Source organism: Primulina tabacum, chromosome 15, assembly GCF_025594145.1.
Source record: "Primulina tabacum isolate GXHZ01 chromosome 15, ASM2559414v2, whole genome shotgun sequence".
NCBI classification, from domain to species: Eukaryota; Viridiplantae; Streptophyta; class Magnoliopsida; order Lamiales; family Gesneriaceae; genus Primulina; species Primulina tabacum.
In genome coordinates, this window is record NC_134564.1 from 7,840,843 (window position 1) to 7,868,138 (window position 27,296).

Below are 27,296 nucleotides of genomic sequence, written 5' to 3' on the forward strand. Positions count from 1 at the left end.
CATTTAAAAAATAATAAAAATAATAATTATTCCATTTTTGGCTATAAATAGGCATATTCTCATTCTGTACCCAACACTATCATTTTTCTTTCAATTTACACAATTACATTTTCTTTCTTGCTATCCACAGATGGATAAAAATTACCATCAATATTGGATGAATTTGTTGGGTTCTTCCAACTCACAAGATAATTAATCTTCGGACAATCCAAATATTCGCCCTCATAATTTTCAATATTCCTCAAATTTACCAATGAATCTGAATAATAGCCAGGGAGCTTCGGTTTTAATGTACCCGCCGAAATTTTTTCAATATCCTTTCATGCCACCACCACTAGTAGAAAAATCGGATTTTACTTCGGCAGGCTTTACTCCGGCAATAATAAATTACGAAATAATACATTACCAATAACTTCAGTAATAACACATTACTTCGGATGTTTAAAAACACGGGCTTCACTATATTTTTTTATTATATTTTACTTCGGCATATCAATGTTGACGAAGTAAAAAAATAAGAAAAATAAGTTCATGCTGAAGTAATAAGATGAACCGCGCCGATTAACAGAGAAAGCTAAACTATACTGAAAATTTAGCGACGGATTTGTAGTTTATAACCCGTCGCTGATTTAATCAGCGACGGTTTTTCAAAGAGCCATCGCTAATAGCGATGCTTTTTTCACGCATCTGTGCACACACTTCAGCGCATATGCGCGAGTGCCTCTGTTCTCGCATCGTAGCTACTGGCCTCCTCGCGCATATGCGCGCTCTGTTCTCGCATCGTAGCTACTGGCCTCCTCGCGCATATGCGCGCGACAGAGCGCGCATATGCGCAAGAGACACTGCCCCTCACACATCAATTTTCGCATTTAATGACATTTCCAGTCACGGTTTGTTTTAAACCGTCGCCGATTTAGTCAGCGACGGTGTTATAAAAAACCGTCGCTATTAGCGACGGACTTGTCAAAAACCGTCGCTATTTTTAGAAACCGTCGCTGAATAATATGATATAACAGACGAGCTCATTATATCCATCCACATTTTCTCTCAAAATTAACCCTAACACCACGCCGTTCCACTCACCGCCGTGGGCTTCGAACCTCCAACACCACCGCCGTTCCACTCACCGAGAGGGAAGCAAAACACCACCACCACCACCGTTCAAAGCACTGAGTTAGTCCGGCACCAGTTTCCCGAGGTATGGTATTGATTGAAACGATAATTGGTTAATTTCTTGTTGTCGTACCTCTGTTGAGTTATTTATTGAAAATGGCCACCACCAACCTTATCAGAAGTTTGAAATACATGGTGTTAAGACTTTATAAGTCAAGTGTATTCTATGCGGCTCACATGTTGACAGAATTAATGCAAGCGATTGGTAGGTCTTTCGATACTGTAATTGATATATTGTTGTGTTCAAAGACTCAGTAGTTAATTGTCTTGTATTATCAAGAGCTACTAGTTGAGAAGTCCCTTTCTGTATGACTCAATAGTTTCTGATGAGGTTGGTGGTTGAGATACACACCATTTCTTTGGAGTGCGTGTTGTTTTCTAAGGCCTTGGTTGTCCGTCTCTGGGTTCTTAATGTTCGGCATTGTCTAAAATATTTGTTGTCCCCTTCTTGTTAGGCATTGTCTAATTTTCGGTTTTTCTAACTTATATGCACCGTGTGTTGAGGACTGGACATGACGGTGTTTGTTAGTCATTGTCTCCGTCGAATTTTTTTGTTTCTAACTTATATGCATCTGTGTAGTCTTCTTTCGTTTGTTAGTCAATAGGTAGTCTTCTTTCGTTTTTTTTTTGCGCTCAACAAATTAAATTGAAAATGACATTATTAAATGTAATATTTTCAGGTTTAGATCAAATTTATTGTTATATATTTCTGGTATTTTGCTGTATTGAAATGGATAATTCTTGGATTCACTCGGATAGAAGGTCAAAACAGTACGAGGAGGGTGTGGAACTGTTTATCAGAGGTTGTTTAGAGAATCCCCATATTGACCCCAATTTAATTCATTGTCCTTGTTGCAAATGTAAAAATCTTAAAAAAAGACCAGCTAAGTCTGTTCGAGAGCATCTTTATTTCCATGGTTTTAGTCAAAATGCCTCCAAGGGTATTTCTAAAGGGCCAGGTTTTAAAATATTGACGGTATGTATCGTACTTATTTATGAATACATGAATTGGTAGTGGTTATTAATTAGATTGTGATTGTTGCACTAACTTTTCAATTCCATTATAGGGTAATCTGAAACAAAGTGGTTCGGTTGAGTGTGGATATTGTGTGATGAGGTACATGAAAGAGATAGTCGATTGCGATGATCCACAGTTGGAGAAGATGGTGAGTTTCTTCTTGGGATAAATTTGTTGATTGATTGAGATGAATTGTTGTCATTAAGATATATTTTATTGTTGAGATAATGTGTTGCCATTGGGATATATTTTATTGTTGAGATAATGTGTTGTTGTTGAGATAATGTGTTGCCATTGGGATATATTTTATTGTTGAGATAATCGCTTGAGATGAATTGTTGTCATTGTGATATATTTTATATTATTGATAAAAAAAAGGAAATTTTGTTCCTGATTTTCATATCTTCTGTGTTGTAATCTTAAGCTTTTGTGTTTATTCTGTTTATTGCTGATATATGTTTTGGTTAAAATACTTTCTTTTCATTTGTTTTATTTGGTGGGTTGTTGGTTTTATCAAGAAATTTGAAGCCCAGAAATCATATACGGGAGTATGATTCTGGACTGTAAGTGTTGTCTTTTTTTCAAGATTCTTGTATCATTTCCAAGTGGCACAAATTCAATATGTTCTTACTTTTAAGTTGATTTCGCTTCTTGAAACAAGAAGTTGGGTGGCTTCAGATTTTGTTGGAGTTTAAGGTGATCTGGTTTTGTCTTTTCCTGTTTTTTTGGTCTATATCTGTCCTTATTGGTTCCCTCATATTGGATTGAACTCGAGACTCTTGTTGTCTGCGTTTATTGGTACATGCATCATGTTAATCATATCAAAATTGTCTCATATATTAATTCTATTACGTTAATCCTCAAATTAATATGGTTTTACTTTTTTGTGACAGCTTGTTCTTCGAAAAAAAATATGTTATACATGGAAAATTCTTATAATTGTTTTTAAGCATGGGTTAATTATATTTGTGTTCCAAGATTAAGTTTTAATTTTCCTAGCTAGCTTGGCGGCTCATCCAGCCTTACGTTTTTTATGTTTTAATCATCCAGCCTTACGTTTTTTATGTTTCAAATTTTAGTTTGCAGGATGCATCAAGAACCAATATTACACCCAATGTCAATATGACGAGGTTAGAAGTGAATGGAGTGAATTTGTTTACTCCTATGTAGGTGCTTAGATGGATGGTGTATGTTGGGACAAATATTTTGTTTGTCATTGTGGATTTTTGGATATACTTTTGGTTTTGTGGATACATTTTTTGGGTTACTTGTGGATTGATGAATATGTAATTGTGGATTCGTGGATATTAATAATTTTTAGATGGATAATTTATGAGTTTAATTATATTAGTGTATTAAGTCATATATTGCGAAGTCTTTTTTTAACAATTACTTCATCAAAATAAAAAAAAATGAAGTGCAATAGGTAAGTTACTTCGTTGTTATTTGCAAATTGTGAAGTTACATAATATTAAATACTTCGTCAATAAGAAATCAGACGAAGTGATAGAATTAATTTACTTCAACATTGTTCTGTTAAAGCGAAGTTGTTTTAAGCAATTACTTCATAAAAATACAAATTACTGAAGTCTTTCGAACCACTTACTTCGTCACTAAATGTAAATTGTGAAGTAACATAATATAAAATACTTCAACAAATAGGATAAATGCTGAAGTTATAGATTATATTTACTTCCACAAATATGATAAATTGTGAAGTTGTTTGTGTCTATTACCTCATCAAAATACATAACTACGAGGTCTTTCAGATGAATTACTTCGTCGATTATTGTAAATAATGAAGTAAAATATAATAAACTACTTCGCTAAATAATAATTAAGAAGATGTTATATATAATATATTACTTCATTATTTACAATAATCGATGAAGTAAAACACATTTCTTACTTCGGCACCGGTCCAATTCTTGACCGGTTTTCCTTCGAAAACCGGCCAAAGACTTCAGTATTTTCAATCATACAACTTTGGTTATTATGCGAAGTAAAAGGTACATCTATTACTTCACGTCCATATACTTCGGCAATTAACTACCTTATTACTTCATTGAATACGCGAAGTAAAAAGCGATTTTTCTACTAGTGCACCTCCTTATGGAATTCCTCCTCCTATAGCAGCGGGTTTTGGTTCAGACGAATCAAGAAGGACTAGTACAGAGGGAACTGGCACAGAGAAAGAATCCATGATGCCTACTTCTGTACCGAGATCTCATTTGCCACCACATTCATCGCCAGTTGGACTCGAGAATATTATCCTTGATAAGGACACAGATTCAGGCAATGAGGACCATGCATCACAACCAAAAAAGTTTTCTTGGTCACTCGGAGAAGAGAAGGTCCTTGCAATGTCATGGGTCTGTATTAGCACTGATCCTAAAATTGGTAATTCTCAGAAGATGGAACAAATGTGGGCTAGGATTGCAGTGAAGTACAACAAAAATCGACCTGCCAGAACTATTGAGAGACGATGGCAACCATTGAAATCACATTTCTACTATATGCAAAAATGACGTCGTTGTTTAATGGAATATACAATAAAGTTCATAGTAAATTGGGAAGTGGTTGCAACGACGCTGATATACTCGTAAAGGTGCATGAAGAGTGGATGACTGAGCCAAAGAACAAAAACAAACCGTTCAAGTATGAGCATGTGTGGAGGATTCTTGCAGAGTGCCAGAAGTTTGCTCCACAATCAGTCGATCATCGTGGAATGAAGAAGAAAAAAACTTCTGCTTCAGGGGAATACACGTCCTCTTCAAATCCAAAGATGAGTGTTGACGAAGATGAAGAGCGAAGTTGCAATCGACCAATTGGGCAAAAAGCGGCAAAAAGAAAGGGAAAAAACAAATTAGCAGCATACGAAGAGTTGAAAGAAAGCATTGACAAAAATATGGAGGAATTTACTGCCTACACGCAACAAAAATTGGAGGAAATCAGATCTCACAACCGAACACGTGAATATCAAATCCTTATGAAAGATACTACTGCAATGACACTAGAGCAACTTCGTATTCACGTTCATATGTGTGACGAAATTAAAAAGAAATGGGGCATTTAGTAGTTGTTTAATTTTTCTTACCTTGTTTTTTACTTCTTATCTTCTTGTATTTTTTTTGTTTTTTTTTATGTGGTTGTATCTTGTTGTTGTCTGTGCTTTTATTTGTTGTTTGTGCTTTAAATTTTCTCGTGCCTTCTTGTTGTTTGTACTTTTTATTTTTAAATAATGTAATGTTATGTTCTAAATTATTGTCTGTGCTTTTTATTTGTTGTTTGTGCTTTTATCGGATTACAATCTCCTAGTTGGTTACAGCTGTTGTTTGTTCAGAGAAAGCAATTCGAATCTGACATTGATTTACCACACAATACTTTACTTTGCATAAAAAAGGCATCCGATGTTGAAATTAATATAATATAATAATAATGTATTAAAGAATAGGCTATATACTTTACTTTATCATAAGAAAAACATCCGATGCTGAAATATATTATTTATTCATGTTGAGGACAACAATATATAGACATTAAAGAATAGTCTATATAATCAAGGGCAGACTTCACATCCTTATACTACAAAACATTGATACATTTGTATCTAGAAAATATGTCCACATATCACAACTCATTCTCTACCACCGATAGTGATGATGACTTCTTTGAAGTGGCGATGAATGATGACACAGATGAACAAATGATGAAAATGATACTCCAGCAACAGCATATGCTTCTCGGGGCAGCACAAAGTTCTTTTGGTGGATCGAAGAGGAGAAAATATGTGGAACGGGACCGCGCAGCTGCACACGCTCGTCTTGTGAATGATTACTTCACAGAACAATCGGTATGGAGCAACGAAGTATTTCGCCGAAGTTTTCGGATGCAACGAGAGTTATTCTTGCGCATAGTCAATGCATTGGAAAGTCATGATGAATACTTTCACTGGAGAGTCGATGCAACGTCAAAAAAAGGCTTTTCACCACTTCAAAAATGCACAATTTCTATCCGTCAACTGGCATACGGAGGCCTTGCAGATCATTATTATGAGTACTTACGGGTTGCTGAAACAACGGCCATCGATTGCTTGTTCAACTTTTGTCGATGTGTGATTGAAATATTTGGTGAGAGATACCTTCGAAGGCCCAGTGCTGATGATAAAAAACATTTGGTTGAAATGCACCTGCAGAGACACGGATTCCCCGGCATGTTGGGTAGCCTTGATTGCATGCATTGGGAATGGAAAAACTGCCCGGTCGCTTGGAAAAGTCAGTTTACACGAGGTGACCATGGAGTCCCTACAATCATGCTTGAGGACGGTCGCGTCTGCAGATTTGTGGATTTGGCATGCTTTTTTTGTGTTGCAGGATCAAATAATGATATCAACGTGCTTAACCAATCACCTTTGTTCATTGATGTGCTGCAAGGAAATGCACCTGAGATAAATTTCATGGTAAATGGCACAGAATATACACAAGGATACTACTTAACAGATGGAATCTATCCGGAGTGGGCAGCTTTTGTCAAGAGCTTCCCGTGCCCTCAGGACCCTAAAAGAAAGAAGTTTAAAGAAATGCAGGAGGCTGCACGAAAGGATGTCGAGCGGGCATTCGGGGTTCTACAATCTCGTTGGGCAATAATAAGAGGTCCAGGGAGATTTTGGTACAAGAATAACTTGAAAGATATCATGTATACATGTATTATTTTGCATAACATGATAGTCGAGGATGAGGGAGATACTTCACCCAATTGGTCGGATGAGCACGTCGATGATACATCTCCAGGATAATCCACGGTGCGATTGGAGAATTTAATGAATACATCAAGAGAAATTGCAATCTACGTGATAGGGAAATACATCATCAACTTCGAGCTGACTTGGTTGAACACATATGGGACAAGTTACGTCAACAATTAATTGTCTTTTATATTTTATTTTGTGAATTGTTTGTACTGATTTTTATTGAAGTTCTCAATAAAATTTCGATGATGTTTTTATTTTATTTTTTTTATAAATTTTTCAAATTTGCTAAATTATAAAAAAAAATATATGATTAATTAAATAATTTTGAAAATTAAATTGATTAGTATAAATATATATTTAGTCAAATATATAAGTGAAAGTAAAAAATAAAGGTAGTAAATTAAAATGAGTAGATGAATGTGTGATTTGATAGTGGGGTCTACAAAAATTGTGTTTTTGGGTTTATGATTGGGGTGGAAAGGTTTAAAAATAATGAGGTTTTCAACTTTTGATGTGGCAGTGATGTGGCACAGAATAAACCTGGTGATGAGGTTTATGACTGGAGATACCCTTATGGGTTGCAGAAAGAAAGAAACAAGGATGCACAGTTCGAGGATTTGAAGGTATAAGAGCAAACAATGGTAATACCATCTTCTCTTGATTTGAAGGAGTTGCCAAGCCATATTTGTTATGAATTCTTAGGTGAGAAGTCGACATGTTCGGTAATCATCTCTTCCTCCATTACTTGTGATGAAAAAGATGAACTATTGAGAGTGTTGAGGAAGTTTAAAACTACATTAGGATGGTTGATTTCTAATATTAAGGGAATTAGTCCTACTATATGAATGCATAAAATTTTGATGGAGAAATCGTATACTTCCTCTGTAGATCACCAGAGGAGGTTAAATCCAGCGATGAAAGAGGTTGTAAAAAATGAGGTGCTGAAATTGTTGAATGCTGGTGTGATTTATGATATTTTTGACTGCAGTTGGGTGTCTCCTGTGAAAATAATGCCTAAAAAAGGTGGAATAACTGTGGTAAGAAATGAGAATTATGAACTCATATCTACTCGTACTGTGACTGATTGGCTAGTATGCATTGATTATAGGAAGTTAAATAATACCACACGTAAAGATCATTTTTCATTTCCTTTTATTGTTAAGATGCTTGATAGAATTGCTGGTTTTTGTCATTATTGCTTTTTAAATGGTTATTCAGGTTATACCAGATTGCTATAGCACCAGAAGATCAGGAGAAGGCTACTTTCACGTGTCCCTATGGCACGTTTGCTTTTAGGAGGATGCCTTTTGGGCTATGAAATGCGTCTGCTATTTTCTAGAGGTGCATGATGGACATAGTTGCAGATATTATGGAGGAAATGATGGAAGTCTTCATGGATGACTTCTCGGTATTTGGCTCTTCTTTTGATCAATGTTTACATGATCTTTCCCTTGTATTGCAAAGATGTCAAGAAAAGAACTTGGTTCTTAATTGGGATAAATGTCATTTTATGGTCCAAGAGGGTATTGTTCTTTGACATAAAGTGTCTTCTAAGGGATTAGAGGTAGATAGAGCCAAGGTCGTTGCAATCGAAAAGCTTCCTCCATCAAAGGACATCAAAGGAATAAGGAGTTTCATAGGACATGCGAGGTTTATCGTAGATTTATCAAACATTTCTCTAAAATCACTAATCCCTCATGTAATTTGCTTGAAAAAGAGTGTACTTTTATCTTTGATGATGACTCTCTGCAGGCATTCTAGAAGATCAAGAAAGCATTGGTGACAACACCAATTATGATAGTTCCGGACTGGAAGGAACCGTTTGAATTAATGTGTGATGCGAGTGACTATGCAGTTGGCTCTGTTCTGAGCCAAAGAAGAGAAAATATGTTTAGGGAAATCTACTACGCAAGTCGCACCGTGGATGGTGCACAACAGAATTACACTACGACTGAAAAAGAGATGCATGATGTAGTATTTCCTTTGAAAAATTCAGGCCCTATCTGATCATCACAAAGGTAGTTGTTTTTACTGACCATGCAGCAATTTGCTACCTATTCGCCAAGAAGGATGCAAAACCATGCTTGATAAGGTGGATTTTGCTACTGCAAGAATTTGACTTCGAGGTCAAAGATAAGAAGGGGAGTGAGAATCAAGTTGCAGATCACTTGTCAAGACTGGAGTTGGAGGAGAAAAATGAAGAGAGCGCGCTATACAAGAAATATTTCTAGATGAACAACTCTTCGAGGTAAATTCTGTAGTCCTTTGGTTTGTTGATATCGCTAGTTTCTTGTCTTGTGATAATGTTCCACCAGATTTAAGCCATAATCAGAAAAAGGAGTTTTTTCATGATATCAAGTTCTTCTTGGGGATGACCCATTTGTGTACAACAAGTAAGCTGACCAAGTTATTAGGAGATGCATGGATGGTGTCGAAGCACAGAAAATTCTGGAGCAATGTCATTCTTCACTGTATGATGGATATTTTGGAGCATCACGAACAGCGGCTAAGGTATTGCAATCTTGTTTTTATTGGCCTAGCTTGTTTAAAGATAGCTATACCCTAGTAAAATCGAGTGATAGATGCCAGAGGTTAGGAAACATCTCTAGGCTTGACGAATTAACATTGACAAATATTTTGGAAGTGAAACTTTTTGACGTTTGGAGCATAGATTTCATAGGGCTTTTCCCCCTTATTTTGGTCATTCTTATATTTTATTAGCTGTGGATTATGGCTCGAAATGGGTGGAAGAAATTGTCACCAGTACTAATGTTGCTCGTGTTGTAGCCAAGTTCGTGCATAAAAATATCTTCACCAGGTTCAGAACACTGAGGTCCATCATAAGTTGTGAAGGTACGTATTTTTGGAATATGATTTTCAACTCACTTTTGGCTAAATACAGTGTGAAGCATAAGGTGGCATTAGCATATCATCCTCAATCGAATGGAAAAGCTGAAATATCGAACTGGAAAATTAAAAAAATATTGGAGAAGACTGTCAACATCAACCGGAAGGATTGGACACTCAAGTTGGATGATGCGTTGTGGGCATACCGAATTGCATTCAAGACACCTATTGGAATGTCTTCCTATAAGCTAGTCTTTGGGAAAGCATGCCACTTGCCGCTAGAGATGGAGCACCGAGAATTCTGAGCAGTAAAGCAGTTGAACTTTGATTTTAAAGTTTTTGGCAATATCAAAAAGCTGCAGCTGAATGAAATGGAGGAATTCCGCTTTGACTCATATGAGAATGCAAAGATTTAAAAAGAACAGACCCAAAAGTGGCATGCCAAACTCGTTATACGAAGGGAACTAAAACCGGGACAACAAGTACTATTATTCATTTCTCGTCTGAAGTTGTTTCCTGGTAAGCTAAAATAGCTTTGTTCAAGGCCATTTGTCGTGGAGACAGTGTATCCTAATGGGGCCATCGAGCTAAAGTACAGTCATAGAAGAACTTTCAAAGTGATCGGACAACGGGTTAAGCCTTACTACAGGACTGAAGTGTGGAATATCGACAATTTTAGTTTGGGCGAACCGAAATGAGTGGGCTGGTGACAGTCTAGCTGGCAACGTTAAACAAAGCGCTTGTTGGGAGGCAACCCAATCAGTATCTTTTAATGCTTTCGTTATTTTATTTATTTTCAGTAGTATAATTGTTTTTGAGTTTTCATGTTATTGAATTATTCATTTGAAGATTAGACATTGATTCATGTTTTATCATGTAGATTAGGTTGAAAATCAGTGTGGGAATGAGCTCAAATAGCGTAACTTCGGAAGGACAAGTGCCTAGGCGCCATATATTTAGCGATGCAATGCCAATTTATTTGAAGGACAAGGCTCCCATATATCAGCGTTGCAGCGCCAATATTTGTGAAGGATAAGCATCGCAATGCCACTTATGCAGTGCCACAATGCTAAATTACCTGAGGAAAAGCGCCTAGACGCTAATCTTCCAGTGCCACGGCACTCGAAGACCGAAGAGTAAGCGCCGCGGCTCTAAAACATTTTAATGTTCGCAATCTTGATTTTGATGTTATCAAAACTTGTTATTTTGAGTTCAACTGACAACATAACAGCTAAACTGATCGGTGGACAAGATTTCAGTTGTCAGCGTACCAGTTCAGCTGATCAACAGATGAAACCCAGCTACGCTGAAATTTTGGATGATTAAAGTGGAGCTTAATCATCACCAGTATAATGCCGCTTATATGCCATATCAGATCAAAGTAGAAGATCAATGCAGTTCAGCATCAGTTGAGTCCAGTTTGAGTCAGCTCGACCAGTTAGCCATCACAAAGATCAAGTCCATGACAAATTAGCTACTCTTCTGGCAAAAAGAGACTCAAAATCGATGCAGCATTCAAAGCATTCAAGGCAACCAATTATTGGTATATTCAGTTCTATTATGAATAAACTGACTGATATTTGATGTTGTTTAAAATTTGCTATTCTAGTAGCATTTCCCTTACACATGTTGGTGTGCTTAAATGTATGATAAAAGGGACATTATTTGATTAAATAAACATCATGTTTATCCAATTGATTTAAATGTAACTGAACTGATATTTTCAGTTAATGTGTTGCCTAAACTGCTTAAATGTTAAATGTTGCTAAAACTTCTTTTTAAACCACTTGAATGATTATATTTTTAAGGAGGAGTTTTTAATTCAGTTTAAATCACGTAAATTATTATATTTTTGAGGGGGAGTTTTCTTTAAAATTATCCTTCGAACTGAAAATGTTTTAAAGTCATTTTTAACTCGTTTTTGAATTCAGTTCTTGAGGGGAAGCTTTCTTATCCCTCGAACTAAAAATTTCTTTTAATCGTTTTAATCAATGAGCTGCAATAGTTCGTGTTCTAAGAATGTAAAGACCGATGAATTAGATTGAGTTTAGTTTTAAACCAAGTGAAAAATACTCGAAATAATCATTCTTTAAGAAAGCTAATCAGTTTAAAGCTTTTAACTTGAGTAAACTGATTAACTGATATAAGGGGGATCAGTTCTTGCATATATCAGTTCAGTTATGGTGAGAACTGAATTGATAGCAGCTCGAACTGATCAAATCAATCTGAAACGAATGTTAAACAGTTAAATACACAAAATATTTTTAAGGATATTCGTAGACTTCAACTGCTCCTACGTCACCCCTTCTACCACCTCGGGTAGGTTCTACTAGAAGACTTTGATTTATACAACACATTGTACAAACCCACTCAACTTAGGACTTACACTACTGCCTAACTGAAATCCTAGCCTAGACTAAATGCAGCACCTTCCAGCAAACACTTGTTTAACGTCCTGTGTCAAAGGCTACATACACAAGTTTATTGTCTTTGTGCAAGACTCACTCAACTTATAAGTACACTCAATTTTCTATATGTGTGAGTGATTGTGTGTGTGCGTGTGAGAGAACTGAACTATGAATATAACACGAAAGTGTTCTCACACACTGAGAATTTTGCATCTAGACTAAAAAGTTGGCATGCCATTTTTCTCTTCTTTTCGATCTTCACACACTTGTATGTTTTCCACATGGTCTGGTATTTATAGAGGCAATGTGACTGTACACCAAGACTCATCAAATAGGAATGTTGTAGTTTGAATTCGTTCCTCGAAATGTGTCTGTACTTTCCAACAGCCATTATGGAACGTTTTGGCTTTAAGCACTGCTGCAATGTCTATTATGGTCCTTTGACTGGACAAAAGTTTTTCCTCCGTGCGCACAGCTGGATTCCATTAAATAAGCTTGTCGTGTTCTACAAACTGATTGATTCCTAATTGATATTCTGAACTGGTCAGTTGAACTGATCTTGAAATGGTTCGGTGAAATCAGTTGGCTCGTCAGCTTAACTGATTTCGCTGCTTCAGTTGAACTGGTCAGCTGAACTCTTCATCAGTTGAGCCCTTCATCAGCTGGCCGAGATTCTGAAGGTCTTCTGCTGAACTACCTATCAGCTGGACAATCAGTTGAACTGGTCTTTTGATATATCAGTTGAACTGGTTCAGTTAGGGCTATCAGTTGGCGCTTTCAGTTTGCATCTCGATAGCTCCAGTTTTGGCTCGATAACTGATCAGTTCGAATCTTGATCAGTTCCAGTTTCCGCTTCAGCGCCAATTTATTTGAAGGACAAGCGCCTAGGCGCCCATATATCAGCGTCGCAGCACCAATATTTGTGAAGGATAAGCGCCGCAACGCCACTTATGCAGAGCTGCAATGCTAACTTACCCGAGGAAAAGTGCCTAGGCGCTAATCTTCCAGCGCCACGACAGTCGAAGACCAAAGAGTAAGCGCCGCGACTCTACTTTCTCAGCGCTGTGGTGCTAGTTTGTGTTATATTAAAAAAAAGAGGGTACCGAAAATATTCTAACCTAACACACTCAAGCAGCGCCGCGCCTATCCTCCTGCACCACCGATAAAAATCGCTCTGCCTCCAAGTTTTACTCTCAAAACAAAACAATACACAACACAAATCACTCTCAAGGCTATTACATCTTCACATATCACTACTAAAGTCTCCTTTGATGTAAAGATTTCAACGAGAGGTTTCAAAATGAGTCGATCTAATGCGAATTGCAAGCAAATTTCAGTCCTATCATAAGGTAATTGTTTTTAGTGTTGTGAATGTAAGGCCTAGATTTCTCACACCAAAATAATCAACACAAGGCCTAAAGTTTATAAAGGATCATAATTTATTTATTAAAAGGAAACAGTGAGTAAATCCTTCAATCATATCAATGAGTAAATAAATTAATCTTCCAAAGAACTAGCCAAAATATTTGAAAGGAAATAATCTAAAAATCCTAAAAGAACTCAAATGAATGAATTCAATTCTCCAAAGTGTTCGAAACATCTTTCATATCATCATCCTCAATGATCTATTCTACATATTCTACGTATTCGTCTTCCTCAGTTATATTATTACCTGAAACCAAAATTATTCAGTAAGCCACTAATTTGATATCAAGGATAATGACAAAAGCTTTCACAATAATAAATAATAAATACACATGTAGATAGGATGATAGAATGCAAGAATAACATGATAACAGAATCCAGATCAGAATTTCTATCATGCAGTACTTTGACCACAGGGAAACAAGAGGTGGCTCACTTGCTCCCCCTCACATGTTGCACTTTGACCCACAAGAACCAAAAGGTTGCTCACATGACAGAAAAAACATAACAACATCCACAATGGGACCCCCGTCATGCAGCACTTTGACCATATGAAACAAGAGGTAGCTCACATGCTTCCCCACATGCAGTACTTTGACCCGTATGAATCCATAGGTGACTCTTATGACATACATATCATCAAGAATTTCACCAGAACATAACCAAATATAGAATTCCAACAAATTAGGAATAATAAAGCACCGATAACAATAATATGCATCCAAATCCATTATTGTGGTGCTTTTGCGAAATAATGTCGGAATAGGAGTGTACACACGTGATATCCTTATATAAAACGTGATAACATTAAGTGTAAGTCTCGTGAAACACTAAAATCTATAAACATAAATTATATGCATTAGCTAACATATCCTAAAATATTATTTATAATCCATTTTCTATACAAAGTATCAATAATATCTAAGACTCCATATATTTAAATAATAAGCTGCCCTTAATTTAACGGTACTACATACAATTGTACGTTGATGATTCGTATTGAATTTACACTAACCAAAATATAGTTTTACTAATATCCAAACTCGTAAAAATATTCAGTCGAATTATGGCTTCTGAAATTTATATATAAGTGACGTAAATGTATGTCTACAAGGTTAAAAAGTTTTAAATAACTTGTAATAAAATACTAAAATCTAGATTTAGAATACCCGAAAGATATAAATTTGAAGAACCATGATTGAAATGATTTCCAATAAACATGTAATTTAAACTTTACAATTAATTTAATAGATTTATCATTATCAATATTAAATTTCATTTAAGATACTTATCCCATCTGATCCAATTTTTATTAAATATTTTGCACCAAAAATCCAATTAATACTGAACCTAAAATAAACAAAAAATGAACAAAAGAAAACTAGCATAACTTAATGCTATCAAGAGATGCCAAATTGATATGGTAGACTTTTCTTCTTAATTCGATCGATGATGGGAGATGATTTTATTCTTCAGTCATTTTTTTTAACAGCGGCGCATATAGGGTTTGGTGGTGAGGGTTTTACGTATAATCGTTACATAGAAGAGTTTTATATAATTGGTCTATGTAATTGGGTTGTAACACCAAGTCCAAGCCAATAAAATCCAAATAACTAAAAAAAATACTAGTGATATTATCTAAAAGTTCCTATTATTAACTAAAAGATAATACCAAAATCATGGTATGGGAACATCTCTTATTTCATTTTACTTATTTATTTTTCAAATATTATCTTGATCAAAGCTTATATTATTTTATCTAATTATATCGTCTTTTTTCTAATTACTTGGCTACTATTTTGGAGTGTAACAGTGAATCTCGAAACTCATGTTTGAATTTGAATGAAATGGAATTCTTGAGTTTATGCGCATAAAGTGTTTGTTAAATTGCTTGAATGAAGTTGTTCTTGGTGATTGTTGGATTGAGATATTGCATGTTGTAGAGGACCTAGTGCTTGAAAGATTGTTTTGATATTGTGATAAATATATTGTTGGAACATCATTGTTGCGAGGCGTTGTCATAGGGACGAGTACTATCGAGTTAAGTGTTATTCAAGTTGAATCATGCCGCCGAAGAAGAAGAGTAAGCATGGTCAAGGTGGGGATGGTGAGTATTATTCTTCTAGTTTTGATAGACGACGGTTCTGGGATTCTATTGCCATTGAAAACTATACGAAGTTACAAGAAAAAAGTATGCAACGTGAGAGGGGGATGGATCAAAGTTACCCGAATTGTGATACAGTGGTTCGTGCTCAGGGGATACATTGGGATGAGATTGTGAAGCCTCATGCGGATTTTGTGATATCCATTGTTAGGGAATTCCACGCAAATTTAAAGGTAAAACACGAGGACTATCACGTGAAGATCAGGGGGCAGATGATTACCTTTGACATTTAGACGATCAACTCGCTGTACTCGATGCCCAACTATGACACCGACGAGTACACGACGTTTATGAGAGAGGCCTACCCTTATGAGGAGATCATTAATACACTTTGTGAGTCGGGCACATTTTGGAAGCTCAATAACCAACGATCCACGGTCACATTCTGAAATGTCCCCTATTTTTAACCTTTAAAATCCTAATAAATTTTTTTTGAAACATAAAATTCAAAATTCATATTTAAAATAACTTAAAATTTCCTTCATCCAAATTAATTTAACATTTGAAATCTCAAGTGCATAAAAATCTCTAAGTCGTTAATTAACCAAAAGCCTTATATCGACCTTTAACAAGATCAAACTAACATCAAAATAAAGCAGGAAAATATCTAATTAAATCATTAACAAATCTTTAAAATTTTAACTATCAAACTAATGCGAAAATAAAGTCCATCGAAAGTGTACTGTCTGCCTCGATCCATTCAAACGTCAACACCTCTGTCAATAGCACCATAACCTGCAGCATTCATCCCTAGTAAATCTAATGATTCAGCACGTTATAAACATGAGTAGCGAATAATACATATACAAGCACGTGCGTATTCAAAATAAATTTGTAAGCATAATTTAATCATAAATCGTCAAATCGTAAAGCTTTAAATCATTTATCATTTTGGGTGAAATTTGATCCTTGAAAGTGACTAGTATTTATCCTCTGGTTGACTGATCAGTCTTAGCTCACCATTGCACATGGGGACGAGCACTAGGCACCGATATAAAATAGAAATATGATCGTTGGGCTCTCTCTGGGGCATTTTCCCGTAAACGGCTCCCTCTGAGGCCTTTTCCCTCACGATAATCCAAAAATCATATATCATATCTTTTTTGTCACAATCAATTCACATTCATCAAAATATTTTCTTTTCTTTTTAATCATAAAATATCATGTCCTTTCCACATTTATAAAATAAAATATTTTAACAGTAAAAATTGCACAGTTTTACTATAAATCATAGATCTCATATTTTCATCATAAACGTTATAAAAATATCATTTCACATGCGTTATGATCCATCAGGACACTGCCAACTCTTTTCGTACTACCCACGTGTAAAATGACTCTTTTGCCCTTGGACTTAAAATTTCTCGTTTTTTGACTTTTTCTTTATTTTATTGACTCAAGACCATCCAAATAATTATTTAAGCTTAAATTTAATTTTTAATATTTTTATTTAACGTAAACTCGAGCATTTTGATTTTATTCTTTAATTAATAATTCGTAAAGCGTTTAATTCTCGAATTAATTCAAACTTAAATATTTTAATCCCCAACTTTAATCATGAACTTTTCAGACCTAATTTACCCTCGTGAACCATATACCGACCCCCGTGGACGATCATGGATAAGAACCCTTTCTTTTCCTAACCTAAAAACCGAACCCTAGCCTATAGATTCATAGCCAAGGCTCGATTTCATCGAGCCACCACCGAACCATCATGGACCAGACAGTTACTCGAGCCTCCTGGACCCTCACTGACATAGCCTAACCCAGCGCACCAGCCCCTAGCGACAAGACTAGCCCTTTACGCACCTGTACCAAAGTCGCGCGAGTTTTCTCGTGCTATGGTCGAGCCACCCTGGACCTAACCTTGACCAGACCCTCTTGGACTTCATCTGGACCAACGCAACAGGCCCAGCCCACGCAGGAAGCGCATCCTTGCGCATGAACCCGAGTCGCGCCCTTCCTATAATTTTAGCCACGCAAGGACTCTCCTAACCCTCCAACCAACGACCCCACTCACACCTAACCACCCTTGGACCATCCACTAGACCCTGATGGACCAGCTTAGACAACCCCAACCTAGTCACGAGCCTCCCCCTCAGAGAACGCACACATGCGTACATGGGAAGAGTCCATGCGGTTGTGGACTCTTCCCTTATGACTCTTCCTAACCCTTGACCACATCCAGTACGAGCCCCTACCCAAGCCATGACCGAGCCGAATGTACCCAAGCACCAAGCTGAATCGTTATTCACGTGGAAGCCATAGAAAAACCTAGGCATGTGCTTTCTACCCAAGCTCAACTCCAGCCCTCTTTTTCACCTTAAATTTTCCTTGTTATATACATAAAACATCCTATGTTGGCATCGTACTCATTGGGAATCATAACACGTTCATATACATGTAAAAATCTTCAAAAAACTTTAAAAATATTCGTCAAAACTATAATAAAATTTGAACTACAATATTTTTCATGCAAAAATAAACGAAACATGCATAATATGGATTGAATGATGCGTCAAAGAAATTTAGAAAAGTTTCTTTGCGTTTAAAATGCTCGAATATACGATCGTCGGTGTGAGGTGCGAAGAAGAACGAACGGGCGACGAAGAATCCTTGTTTTCTCCCCTCCAAATTTTCGAAATTTAGGTGTGTGTGATTTCGGGTGCTATGTGTTTCAAATAACCTAGGAATCCTTTTTTTAATTTTTAATTTACATGTTAATGGACTTATATTTGGGGCCTTTGAGTTTAGATGCATTTGGGCCTACTTGTCCTAGGCAAATTAGGCCCAATAACACCTATTTATTTGAAAATTAAAAGTTTATAAAATTTAGTTTTCGAAAATAATAATTTTGATCTTGTAAAAGTCTCTCGTTTGCCAAAACCGGCTTCCCGAATAAAATCGAGCTCATCTCGTAAAATAATTCAAACTCTATCATTTTTGGAAAAATTTAATCATATTAATATTGTTACGTCCGAAAAACCAACATACGTAAACCACATGCATGCAAATTATTTTAACTGCTTAATTGTTCTATTTAATTGATTTTAAATACTTGCATGATATTTATTATATGATTAAATGTATGATTGCATGATTAAATGATAATATGACATGATTACATGAAATTTAAGGATTTTACCCGAATATTCGATAATAGGCAAGGGAAAGGAGACCGAGGACGACCAAGACAAGAATATGTATTTTTCTTTATATATGTTCAATGCTTCCTAATATGATTTTGTATTGGGGATACAGATCTATAGAGATAGATCAAGCATATTGCTTGGTCTCACCCAGTCCGCATATATTGATACCATCGTTAAGCAGTTCTCGATGGATAAGTCCAAGAGAGGACATCTACCAATGTGTCATGGCATGTCCCTATCCAAGTCCATGTCTCCCAAGACTGATGCAGAGATAGCGGCGATGACGGGCATTCCATATGCATCTGCAATTGGTAGTATCATGTATGAGATGATATCTACACGTCTTGACGTGGCTTTTGCACTAAATGTAGTGAGTAGATAAAAATCGAACTCTGGTCTTTCACACTGAAAAGTTGTGAAAGACATCCTCAAGTATTTGAGAAGGACCAATAAGTTGTTCTTGGTCTATGGGGGTGGAGAACTGAAATTGGAAGACTATACCGACTCTAGCTTCCAAAGCGATATCGATGACTTAAAGTCAACCTCTGGGCTCGTATTCATGCTCAATGATGCTGTTGTCTCTTGGAAGAGTTACAAGCAAGACAGTACTACAGATTCCACCACTGAGGCCGAATACATTTTTGCATCAGCTACAGCAAAGGAGACTGTTTGGTTAAGGAATTCCATCCAAGAGTTGGGCAACATTCCTAATGGAGTTGCTCCAGTCCCGGTGTTTTGTGACAATACGGGAGCCGTTGCTCAGGCAAAGGAGCCAAGGTATCATCAGAAATCCAAAAATGTATTGAGAAAGTACCACATCATTCGAGATATTGTGAAAAGATGAGAAGGGTCGATTGACAAAGTCGGCTCCGCAGATAATGTTGTTGATCCACTAACTATGCCTTTACCTGGACCATTATTCGAGAAGCATTGCGAATCGATGGGTTTGAAGCATATGGGTAGTTGGCTCTAGTACAATTGGGAGATTGTTAGAGTAGGTGTCCGTCGAGCCAAGTGTCGATTCAGCCGCCGCTAAGAAGGATAAAGGCCGCTTGAGTTTGAGACTAGTATCTGCAATGTGAGTACTATGTTTCATTGGTAGGGGACATTATGATGTCTGAGCATGCAGATAGGTGCTCCTTGTAGAGTGCACTGAACAACCCTCCATAAAGAACTTTTCCAGTGGTTCACACTTATCGAGCGGAAACGTCCTAGTTTATGGTTGCACATCATTAGTCCTTATGACCCGAGACAACATTGTGATTTTATATGCTAGCATTGCACTTTGACTTGTTTACCGACTCATATGGGATCATCAGGTGGCAAGGTTGGGTGTTTGTCAAAACATATAGGAGTCTATGCATTGTAGTCGAGAATTCACCGCTTATCTTTGGGTATGGATATTCTATGTGATCTCATGTGTATATAGTTTTAAATCTCTGATCATAGTTTTGGAGTTAATTAAGAAAGGGGTTTATTAGATTACATCATCGATGCAACTACGACATGACACATAGTATCGATTATTTGGCAACTCTCGATATACCAATAGTTGTTGAATCGGTCGGGATATATAAGATGAAGGGACCGTACTGTAAGCTAACCATAATGGAATGGTTCTTGCAGGCACTATCATTTGATACTTAGGGAATCATGTAAGCGATGCTGCTTGGCATTTAACATGATTGGTTGGGTACTATCAGACTGAAAGAGATCGTTTTAAGGTGCTTGAATGCGCAACGGAAGTTTCAAAAATATTTTTCTTAGCAAAACCGAGCACCTCAACCACTATAGTGTGTAGCAAATACATAAAACACATAATTACATTCATAGAGTGTTTAGATAATATACCTATCAATCTTAAAAGATTGATTGTGGCTCCAACTTAGTTGTCAAACAACTAAGCTCTTCAAAGGATGACAATCTACAAGCCTCATTTGAGCACTCCTTGCTCAAAATAAAGCCCACCACCAACAAGCTAGTTCACCTCTAATTTTTCACTAGAAAAATTAGAGGATTTATCTTTGAGAAGTGTTTTCTTCCTCAACAATTGAAGAAAAATTGAGAGAATTTTTGATCAAAAATTTCGGCCAAGTGCTTGTGGGAGAGAAGTGAGGAAGACTTTTCCTGGTTGTGGAAAAAGTTAAAGCAAAAAGTTGCATGTGCATGCCATGCCATTAACTCAAAAATTGTCTCCAACCCTTCACCTTTCAAGCATGCATTTTACATGGGCTTGTAACAATTACAAGGCCCATAGACTTTTATTTAAATGTCTCAAATACAATTGAGAGACCATTTAACCTTTACTTGATTTTACTCAAGCCCACTAGTTTAATAATTATTTCTAATTGGGCTCTACAAGGCCCAATGTTGTTTAATTAATTCAAAACTTGAATTAATTTAATTATTTGGACTCTACTAGGCCCATTAGTGTTTAATAAATTCAACACTTGAATTAATTTAATTTAGTACATAATAATGTTTATGAAAATCACAATTTTCAAATACATTATTTGTTTGGCCAACTTATAATTTAGGAACACTTCCTCAAATTAAAAGTTACATTCTCCTTATAGAAGTCATACTTCTATTTTATTTACGCTTATAAACTCTTTTATAAGCCGTTCAACACATTGAACTATTTTACTTCTCAACGAGATCTAGTAAGCTAGTACTTGTGTGGCCCTCAATGTTTCATTGATACAACTAGCATTGGGTTCACGTCTCCATGTGATTCGGGACTAAACATGTCCTTATATGAGCATACCCAAATTGCTCCATTCTTACTTATCAACTCCTTGATAATAAGAACGTCATAACTCAAGTCTGATAGTACCCAACCAATCATGTTAAACGCCTAGCAGCATCGCTTACATGATTCTTTAGGTATCAAATGATAGTGCCTGCAAGAACCATTCAATTATGGTTAGCGTACAGTATGGTCCCTTCAACTCATATATAACAACCGATTTGATAACCATTGGTATATCGAGAGTTGTCAATGAATCGATACTATGTGTCATGACGTAGTTGCATCGATGGTGTAATCTATGAAACACCTTTCATAATTACCACCATACTCTGATCAGAGATTTCATACTACATATACATGTAATCACATAGGATATCCATACCCGAAGATAAGCGGTGAATCCCCGACTACAATGCATCGACTCCTATATATTTCGACAGAACACCCAACCTTGCCACCTGATGAACCCTTAAGAGTCGGTAAACAAGTAAAAGTGCAATGCTAGCACATAGAGTCTCAATGTTGTCCCGCGTCATAAGGACTAATGGTGTACAACCATAAACTAGGACATTTCCACTCGATAAGTGAGAACCACTTGGAAAGTCCTTTATGGAGGGTTGTTCAGTGTACTCTACAAGGTGCACCTATCTGCATGTGCGGACATCACAATGTTCCCTACCAATGAAACATGGTACTCACATCGCAGATACTAGTCTCAAACTCGAGCGGCCTATATCCTTCTTAATTGCGGCTGCATCGACTAGGAACTGTTTAGAATATACAGTATTGCAAATATGAGTTTCATGATACTCATCATATGAGCATCTCATATTCTTCTATTATTTGTATATTCAAGGATTTTATCTATGCAACAAGCATGGGTATTCAGATAAAGATGTGCCAAAATAATAATTTCAAATTATTAAAATAAAGATCGTTTGTACATAGAGTTTCAACATGAATCCTCGGCCAACACTTGGCTCGACGGGCACCTACTCTAACAATCTCCCACTTGCACTAGAGCCAATTACCCATATGCTTCAAACCAATCCATTCGCGATGCTTCTCGAATAATGGTCCAAGTAAAGACTTAGTTAGCAAATCAGCAACATTATCTGCGGAGCTGACTTTGTCAATCGAAACTTCTCCTCTTTCCACAATCTCTCAGAGGATGTGGTACTTTCTCAATACATGTTTGGACTTCTGATGAGATCTTGGCTCCTTTTCTTGAGCAATGGCTCCCGTGTTGTCACAAAACACCGGGACATGAGCAACTCCATTAGGAATGATGCCCAACTCTTGGGTGAAATTCCTTATCCAAACAGCCTCCTTTGCTGCAGCTGATGCATCAATGTATTTTGCCTCAGTGGTGGAATCCGCTATACTGTCTTGCTTGGAACTCTTCTAAGAGACAGCAGCACCATTGAGCATGAATATGAACCCAGAGGTTGACTTTGAGTCATCGATATCGCTTCGGAAGCTAGAGTCGGTATAGCCTTCCAATTTCAGTTCCCCACCCCCATAGACCAAGAACAACTTATTGGTCCTTCTCAAATACTTGAGGATTTCTTTCACGGCTTTCCAATGTGGAAGACCAGGGTTCGATTGATATTTACTCACTACACTTAGTGCGAAAGCCACGTCAGGACGTGTAGATATCATCCCATACATGATGCTACCAATTGCAAATGCATACGGAATGAGAGTCATCGCCGCTATCTCTACATCAGTCTTGGAAGACATAAACTTGGATAGGGACACGCCATGACACATTGGTAGATCTCCCCTCTTGGACTCATCCATCGAGAACGTCTTCACGATGGTATCAATGTATGTGGACTGGGTGAGACCAAGCAATCTTCTTGATATATCTCTATAAATCTGTATTCCCAATACAAAAGATGCTTCACCCAAGTCCTGCATCAAGAGCTAACCATATTTTAGTTGATTGCAACATTCCTACATCATTTCCAATGAGTAGAATGTCATCAACATAAAGCACCAGGAATTTCACAGCACTCCCACTGACTTTCTTGTACACACAGGGTTCCTCAGGATTCTTAGCAAAACCAAACTCTTTGATTGTACTATCGAATCTGAGGTTCCAACTCCTGGATGCCTGCTTTAGACCATAAATAGATCTTTGAAGTTTGCATACCATATGCTCACTTCCGACAGATGTAAACCCTTCAGGTTGAGACATGTAAATCTCTTCCTTAATATCCCCATTAAGAAAGGCTGTCTTGACATCCATCTGCCATATCTCATAGTCATACCATGCAGCTATGGCTAGCAATATCCTTATGGACTTGAACATTGCAAGTGGAGAAAAGGTTTCCTCAAAGTCAACTCCTTCTCTTTGAGTATATCCTTTTGCCACCAATCGCGCCTTGAAGGTCAATACCTTCCCATCCGCCCCAAGTTTCCTCTTGTAAATCCATTTACACCCTATGGGAAAAATTCCCTCAGGTGGATCCACGAGATTCCACACTTGGTTCGAATGAATGGAATTCATCTCAGATTCCACTGCTTCAAGCCACTTGGATGAATCGGCATCAGATAACGCTTCCTTGAAGGTCCTTGGATCACATCCATGGTTAGGCTCATCATGGCCCTCTTCAAGAAGCAGACCATACCTCATAGGTGGTCTTGAGACTCTCTCGGATCTTCTAGGAGCTTGTATCTCCTCTCTTGGCTCTTCGGGTGTGGGTTCTACAATTGTGGGTGTCTCTCGAAACTCTTTGAGTTCTATCATCTCCCCTTTTCTATCCAATAGAAATTCCTTTTCCATAAAGGTTGCATTCCTAGAAACAAGTACCTTTGTTTCTTGGGGATGATAGAAATAATATCCAACTGAATTCCTTGGATATCCTACAAAGTAACATAAAATGGATCTACTATTCAATTTATCTCCCACTGTCTGCTTTACGAAAGCAGGGCATCCCCATATTCTAAGAAAAGAATATTTGGGAGGCTTACATATCCATATCTCATATGGCGTCTTATCAACTGCCTTTGAATGGACATTGTTCAACAAAAGTGCCGCTGTCTCAAGCACATATCCCCAAAAGGATGGCGGCAACTCCGTGAACCCCATCATAGACCGAACCATGTCCATCAAAGTCCGGTTACGACGCTCTGAAACACCATTCAACTGTGGTGTAGCAGGCGGAGTCCACTGCGAGAGAATCCCATTCTCCCTAAGATACTCTTGGAACTCGGCACTCAAGTACTCACCACCTCCATCCGATCGAAGTGACTTGATGCTTCGTCCCAACTGTTTCTCTACTTCACTTCTGAATTCTTTGAACCTTTCAAAGGCTTCAGACTTGTATTTCATCAAATATACATACCCATACCTCGAAAAGTCATCGGTAAAGGTGATGAAGTAGGCATGTCCATGCTTAGTGGTGATGATAAGTGGACCGCACACGTCGGTATGGATCAAATCCAATAACCCTTTGGCTCGCTCCACCTGATCCTTAAAGGGAATTTTGGTCATCTTTCCTTTCACACAGGATTCACAAGTTGGGAGAGAATTAATATCAGACATATCAAATATGCCAACTCCCACTAGCTTGTTCATCCTTCTTAGGGAAATATGTCCTAATCTAGCATGCCATAATTGTGCCGAATTTAGAGTATCTTGTTTTCGCATGTTTTTTGTTGTTATTGCTTGGACATTGTTTAGTGGAATATCTTTCAATTTTAAGTTATAGAGATCATTTTCAAGTTCTCCAGTACCAATCAAACATTCATTCTTGTAAATGTTGCAAACACCTTTGCTAAATAAACAAGAATATCCATCTTTATCAAGCATAGAAATGGAAACAATGTTTTTAACCAAGTCAGGTACAAACAAAACATCTCTTAAAATCAACTTAAAATCATTGTTCAATAATAAACTAACATCTCCTACGGTCTTGGCAGAAACTCTTGCTCCATTGCCCATCCTCAAGAAGGTCTCACCTTCCCTAAGCCTCCTACTTCTTCCCATCACCTGCAAATCATTACAGAGATGTGAGCCACAGCCGGATCCAATACCCAAGAAGTATAGTTAATTGAAATGTTTACTTCAATATAGAACATATCATTTCCAGAACTCTTCTGGGCAAGATATTCTCTGCAGTTACGCCTCCAATTTCCAGGCTTCTTGCAGTGATGACAGATGTCAACAGTCTTGTTAGCTTTAACTGGTGTAGCTGCCACAGCGGGACTTGGAGTTTGCCTCTTCAAGGGCACATTCTTCTTGGGACGTTGGAAAGAATGCTTCTTTCCCTTCCAAGGTGGACTAATTTTCGTACCAGATGAAGAGCACACATAAAGAACCGACTTCTCTTTCTTGATGGTGGACTCAAAGGTAACAAGAATGTTCACCAACTCCTCAAGGGTCGGCTCCATCTTGTTCATATTGAAATTCACCACAAAATCATCAAATGAGCTAGGCAGTGACAAGAGCAACACGTCGGTGGTCAACTCCGAAGGCAACGTAAGATCCATGCCAATGAGCTTATCCACGAGCCCAATCAACTTTAGGCCATGCTCATGGACCGAGGCCCCATCTCGCATGCATAAAGTGATTAGCTCCTTGACAGTAGCATGCCTAAGATGTCGAGTCTGCTCACCAAAGTGCTCCTTGAGATGCAAATGAATGCTAGCAGCACTCTTTGGATCCTCAAAACGCCTCTGCAGCTCATCATTCATAGAAGCCTGCATATAAAACCTGGCTTTCAAGTCATGGTCACACCATTCCTTGTAAGTCTGCAATTCCTCAGAAGTGCAGTCAGTCAGGGCCTCAACAGGGGGCGACTCAGTCAGTGTATATGCTATTATTTCCGAATTCAAGACGATTTTTAAGTTTCTTAGCCAGTTGAGGTGATTAGGTCCAGTTAATACGTGTTTGTCGAGTATTGCAGATACGGATTGCGAATTGAAGACATTGTCAAAAATTGTACTGAAAAGTAAAACAGATAAATGTTAATTACTGTTTTAAAATATTTAGTAAGATATAAAGTATGGACTTTTGCTTCATAAATTTTCGCTCCCATTGTTTTGACATTTTTCACTACCCTATAGTGAAAACGGGAAACTCCTTTTCTCAGTAGGTACGTAAGATCCAATTAGCAAATCATGATCCTGCATAATATCAGCTAATCACAATTCCTAAAAGGTAGTTTCAAATTGCATCACCATGCAACCCTCTACGTAAACTTTTGTCTCACGCTTGATTAGGACCAAATAATATGACGTCGTTCATCTTTACGTGTCAAGCCTTACCCATCGATGTTGAACCTTAATGGACGGTCGGCATGAGTTCCCTCAATAATATGAGCCGAAATCACTGCAGTTCCACGTAGTTCACATCACCATGTCAATGGATGTCACAGCTTTCCGGTGTCCAGGCCCCCCCCCCCCCCCCCCCCCCCCCAATAATATGAGCCGAGCCCCTAACACGGGTAGCGTTCATCATGCACCCATTGTCGATGGAAGACATGGAAATTATAAACAACTTTATAATTCCCCTTTTCGGGCTTGATATTAATTTTGAAGATTATTCAAAATGAGAATTTTTAATTTTGAAAGATCTCATCATTAATTTTATTTAAA

The 27,296-nt window shown here is 37.4% G+C and overlaps 1 protein-coding gene, 1 long non-coding RNA gene and 1 pseudogene across 2 annotated transcripts; all 3 read left to right on the plus strand.

Annotated features, from left to right (window-relative positions):
- Window positions 1-2,101: 2,101 nt before the first annotated feature.
- LOC142527752 (uncharacterized) lies at window positions 2,102-3,517 on the plus strand. The gene is made up of 3 exons (XR_012815520.1): window positions 2,102-2,149; window positions 2,241-2,339; window positions 3,271-3,517. It is a non-coding gene; the product is annotated as an uncharacterized LOC142527752 (long non-coding RNA).
- Window positions 3,518-4,715: 1,198 nt separating this feature from the next.
- Window positions 4,716-5,267, plus strand: LOC142525849 (uncharacterized). Its single transcript, XM_075630135.1, has one exon. The coding sequence runs from the start codon at window positions 4,716-4,718 to the stop codon at window positions 5,265-5,267; it is 552 nt and encodes a 183-aa protein (XP_075486250.1).
- A 543-nt stretch (window positions 5,268-5,810) lies between these two features.
- On the plus strand, window positions 5,811-9,172 carry LOC142525850 (uncharacterized; annotated as a pseudogene).
- Window positions 9,173-27,296: the final 18,124 nt, after the last annotated feature.

What these genes read in the sequence shown, in the direction of transcription:
- LOC142525849 (XM_075630135.1), top strand. Translation starts at nt 4,716, where the DNA reads ATGACGTCGTTGTTTAATGGAATATACAATAAAGTTCATAGTAAATTG.